The 5,631-nt window shown below is 36.5% G+C and overlaps 1 protein-coding gene across 1 annotated transcript; it reads right to left on the bottom strand.

Moving 5' to 3' along the window:
- Positions 1 to 4,053: 4,053 nt before the first annotated feature.
- Npy1r (neuropeptide Y receptor Y1) lies at positions 4,054 to 5,359 on the bottom strand. Its single transcript, XM_076852332.1, has 2 exons — positions 4,661 to 5,359; positions 4,054 to 4,555 (listed from the first exon to the last, which is right to left on the bottom strand). The coding sequence occupies exons 1-2, from the start codon at positions 5,357 to 5,359 to the stop codon at positions 4,103 to 4,105; spliced, it is 1,152 nt and encodes a 383-aa protein (XP_076708447.1). The 3' UTR covers positions 4,054 to 4,102.
- Between the last annotated feature and the right edge of the window lie 272 nt (positions 5,360 to 5,631).

Raw genomic sequence — 5,631 nt, forward strand, 5'->3', positions numbered from 1 at the left:
TAAAACTAAATGTGTTCAGAGCCCCAGTCACTTATTAGAAAAATGTTCCCCAAAGATGACTCAGGCCTTGGCTAGGAAACTAAAAAGATTATGGATTCCTCTGCAAGGAGGGCAGAGGAAATAAGAACAACAGGAAAGAAGGAACAGATTTACAGTGATAATCCTTGGGTGAAACAGAGGTGTCTCTCAATCTATAACTGTGCCTAAATCACCATGAAAGGAATATATGTTAGGCTTCAAGTTTTTTTAAATCTTTCTGAGATTATTAGGGATTGGAGAAGACATGGACTGCAGATGGGATCATGAGTGAATCCACTTGTATAAGAGAAGATAGGCAGAGGTTGGAGGATTAGGGCAGAGGCTGGCCGTGGGGAACATTTTCAGTGTGTGCTGATTAAAGGCTGCATAAGAAGATTCAGAAACCGAACTGCCTGGATCTGAATCTTGCCTCTGTGATTTACTAGTTGGGTGATATTGGGGCAAGTTATATAATCTCTCAGACCTCAGTGTCCTTATTTATGAAATGAGGGAAAAAGAACTATTTTATAGGGTAGTTTTCTTAAGAAAGAAATGAATAACAATGAAAATAAAGCCACTGAAGAATTATATGCTGGGTGCAGCATATACCTATACACCTATAATTCCAGCAGCTTGGAAGGCTGAGGCAGGAGGATCTCAAGCTCAAAGACAGCCTCAGCAAAATTGAGGTGCTAAGCAACTCAGTGTGACCTTGTCTCTAAATAAAATACAAAATAGGGCTAGGGATGTGGCTCAGTGGTTGAATATCCCTGAGTTCAATCCCTGGTACCACCCACCCACAAAAAGAATTATACAATACACACACACATACACACACGTCCATACCATGTGTAGCATGTGTTCACTTCTTGACACACACATAAATTAATAAAGGAATCATCAGATGAATTAAATCTGGGAAACAGATTTTTCTTGGTAAATTATGCTGTTACTAGCTCAAGTACTTAAGTCCAACATGTTGTTTTATAGATCACAGGAATAAAGAAAGAAAATGTGGAGACTGGCAATAATTTAAACCTCATTGAGAAACTACCTTAATTCCAGAAGAATCCTTGATTACTGAGGAAAGAAATCCTGGGACAAAAAACCTAGTAGTGCCCATAACCTTATTGAATTTCAGTGTTGGCACAAGGCCAATCTTATCTCTAGAAGCTCAGCTTAAGCCTGCCTCTCTCTGCCACTTTTACTGTGTGTGGTGTGAATAAGTATTCTCATTGTCACAGTATCTAATTTATTTGGCTGCCAAATTTTGAAATTACAATATAATATATAGTTTTATTTCCGTGGAAACTTTGTGAAATACGAAAAGGACCATCCAGTTAACAAAAAAGAAATTAAATTAATATGTATGTTCAACAATTGTCTAATTCAGAAGTGGATTATGGATGCATGGAATCATCTTGGCCATTTTCTTTCAACTGTTCTACTTCATTCCATTCTTTTCTGCAGTTTTCTGCCTTAGGGTATTGTGATATTCATGTCATGTGACTTGTGAAGAGATGGAGAAATATTTTTTAAAACTATATCATAAGTATTTGTTACAGTTTAATCACACTGAACAAATCTGGATTTCATTCCTACTCCATTTATTTCTTAACTCAGATCAATATTTCAACTTGAACTTTGGTTTCCTCTTTTGTAAAATGGCAGTAATAATTTTGTAAAATGGCAGTAGTAATTTCCACCCAATAAGCTATAATTATTGTCTTCTACTAAACTAAAAAATCTATTTGTTCTTGGGTGTAAGACAAACCAATGATTCCAAAGTTTGTATTTCTTTTTATCTTTATTTTATTTGTATGTGGTTCTGAGGATCGAACCCAGTGTCGCACACTGGCTAGCTGAGCACTCTACCTCTGAGCCACAACCCCAGCCTGTGAAACTTGTATTTAATGTGATCATTTATTCCTTCTTACACTGGTGCTGACCCTAGACTTAACTACTTGCTCATTGTCATCTTTGGATAAAATAGAATTTACTGTTCATTATTTATGTATAGTTGAGGAATCAGCAGCTTACACAATTGAGTGGGAATCCTTAAAATGGCCATCTCAGCAAATGTGCTGACAAAGAAGCACCTACATGTGGAGACTGTTCCCAAGTAGCAATTTGTTTCTATGGCACCTAAGTAGAGAAAGTCAGAATTGGTCCCTGAAAGCAGAAAAATATCAAGTAGTTAGGAATCCCACATTTAGGTAAGAAAAGGTGATGATATTTTCCAACAAACAGTTAAAGTTGGTTACAATTTTTTTTTCTTTATTCATGTAACTAAAGGACATTCTTAGGCTATGATTTAATTTCATATTAACATTCAATGGAAAAAGTTAGATATTTGACTTACAAGGCTAATGACACATTTCCAAGATCTACAATGTCACTTTTGCTTCAATGAGGAATGAAAATAATATAGTAGAAGAAAAAACACTTTCTTGGTAAAGAGGAATTTAGGAAGAAGTAGTCAAGCAAACATCAGGATGAGAATTCAATATGATCATAAATGGGAAGGAAGGAAGAAAATTTGGTCTTTCATTCATTCAATTTAGAATTACTTTTTGAAAAACTTCTAAGTACTTGGTCCTGTGCCATATGCACTGGGGATAGTCACAATAGATAATCCTTGCCTTCGAGAAACTTTCAATCTAGCAAGGCAGGGTGACTCGGCCAAAAGTGGTTCTAACAGAGTAGAAAATGTCTCATTTAGCAAGCTGAAACTGGGGCAGTGGGGACACTATGAGAGTCATGGCACGAGAAAAAAAACGAAGCTGAAGACAGAAACAGTAGATCCCGCCGCGCCCCCAGGAAAAGCAAAAACAATTTTAATAGAGAAAGTGTTTGCCCTTCTTTAAAATAAAATACATTTAATACTTTGTATAATACATTGAAAATATGACTTGTTCTTCAAAATGTCTTTTCTACAAATGATTCTGAGGCTCAACTGTGATCACAAGATACATGAAATTAAATATATCAAGGTGACACAACTACTCAGTCAGTACTCTATGTAGTGCATGATTCATTAACTCACAAGTCACACAGTTTATACAAGTTAACATGGGCTATAAGGAGTAGTTAAGTATTCATCCCTGCTAGCTACAATGAATATCCTTTTAACACTGTCCCTTGGTGTCCTCTGCTTTGAAAGATGTACAGTGAAATTTAAAAGTGAGCGACTATTATAGGCACTGCTGTGAAGAAAATACATTGTAAGCTGGAAAAGCCTTTTGAATTATATGTTTATGCCAGAAAGCTTGACAAACACTGAACAGTCTGTAAGGAATGTAAAAACTCTTCACTCTCAATTCAAATGAATATAATTTAATTATTTGTAGAAATATTAATTTACTTATTAAACTAATTATCCTGAAATGCTTTGGTTGTCAGGTTCCAAAATAGTTTTGAAATTAGGAAACTATTTTCCCACTGATTCTTGTGGGTGGTCCAAATCCCTATGATATTCACAGCTGAAAAGAATTTTGTGTAATCTAATCTTAATTTAAGTGATACTTCATTAGGAGGAGCAAAGTAACTTCTCTTAAAGAAAAAAAAAAAGATTAAAAAAAGCAGATCACTCCTGATTAATTTCACCTCTTTTTTGGTTCAACATCCTGAATGTAGATTTTTTGCATGCTGTTACCTCTGTTTCAGACTAAAATGATACCTATCATTAAATAAGGGTGGCTCAATCTAGTGACACTCAGAATGGCCCAATGTAATGAAGTTATCAGTCGATAGGGCTTCTGAAATTGGTTCATAGTTATACTTCAGAGAAATTTCATTCCAATAAATATAGTCTTAAAAGTTGTTAAATGCATAATTCCACAAAAAGCACTTGAAGAAAGTCTGGTCAATATGATTACCAGGAGATGCCAAAACTCATACATTTTGTTCCAAATGTAATCATGACAACCATAACAAAAGCAGTAAAATGCAAGACAGGGAAATCTCAGTCTTTCTTAAATGACTTTAGTCCTGTTCCATGGAGAACAGGTAATGAAGGTATACATGTCTGGCTACACTTGCTTTTAAGCAGATATCTTCTGGGACCATACACTCCAAGGATTTTTCAGATTTTTTCGTTATCATCATTATTGATTTTTTTAAATGCGACTGGGCTTGCTTGTTTCAAAGAAGTCTTAGAAACATCCGTGTGCATGGTGGACATGGCTATTGTCTCATAGTCATCATCCCGAGACCGGAAATCACAAAAGTTAAAGAAGAACTGCAAGTCTCTCTGAAAGTTTTTGTTCAGGAATCCATAAAATACAGGGTTGACGCAGGTGGATATCATTGCCGTGAGGTGGCAGAGCAGGAATAACAGATTGTGGTTGCACGTAGCAATAATCTGATGATTCCAATCAAACACAGTGTTAAAGATGGTGAGAGGCAGCCAGCAGACTGCAAATGCTACCACGATGGACAGTAGCATGATGTTGATTCTTTTGGTTTCACTTGACCTGTATTTATTGTCTCTCATCTTGTCCATCATGTTATTTCTCCTTTTTAAGCGAATGTATATCTGCAAAGGAACAAAGAATGAGTTCAACAGAACCACTTGTTGAATGAGGAATTTCTTTGCCAAGAAGTAAAAAAGGGAGATGATAGGGAGGAAAGATTTTCTTACCTTGAAGTAGCAGATAAATATAAAGCAGAGTGGGCCAAAGTACTGCAGCACCAAGAGGAGAGTAGTGTAAGACAACCTATGAGAGTCCGAGGGAAATTGATCAAAGCACACATACTTGTCTTTGAAGGCATCAAGCGTTACATTTCGGAATGGCTCATCGGTCAAGACTTGATAGATCAGGAAGGGCAGAGAAGAAGCCACAGCAAGGACCCAAATGACAGCAATACCTATGTAAGCATGTCTATTACTTGGTCTCCACCCTCGTGGGTTGATTATCAGCTGATGGCGTTCCACAGCAATGAGAACCAGAGAGAAAATGGACACCGTGATGGAAACACATTGCACAAAAGGATTCAGCTTGCACATTGCCTCACCAAAGACCCAGTGGTCCATCAGCGTGTACACAAACGTGAACGGGAGACACATGATGGCGACAAGCAAGTCTGAGAAGGAAAGGTTCACAATCAGGATGTTGGTGACATTCCTCATCTCTTTCTGCTTCAAGATGATTATGATCAAAGCCAGGTTTCCAGAGACCCCAAGAATGATTACAGCTCCATAAGCAAGAGCTAAGGTAAATATCACAGCCAAAGGCAGGTGGCAATCATCGTTTTCAAAACCCAATAATGGGGAACTCTCCTCTGACAAATTATAGTGCACTGAATGATTTTCAACCTGAGAAAGTAATGTTGAATTCATTTTGATTGGTTTTGTTTTTACAGATTTCACAAGAGAACAGTATGTTTCTTCAAAGCAGGTCAACTGTTCAGCTTATTCTTATGCTCCATATTGGAATCCATTTACCACAATTATTCTGAATTCTTCATTCCCTTGAACTGAACAATCTGTAAAGAGAAAATGATCAATTGCATTACAAATTTTATTGAGGGTAGTCAAAATATAATTCTGATGCATAGTACTCTTTAATGTGAAGACACTGAAATAAGTAAACAAAATGTAATTTTGTAAAT

This window comes from Callospermophilus lateralis, chromosome 4, assembly GCF_048772815.1.
Source record: "Callospermophilus lateralis isolate mCalLat2 chromosome 4, mCalLat2.hap1, whole genome shotgun sequence".
Classification (NCBI taxonomy): Eukaryota; Metazoa; Chordata; class Mammalia; order Rodentia; family Sciuridae; genus Callospermophilus; species Callospermophilus lateralis.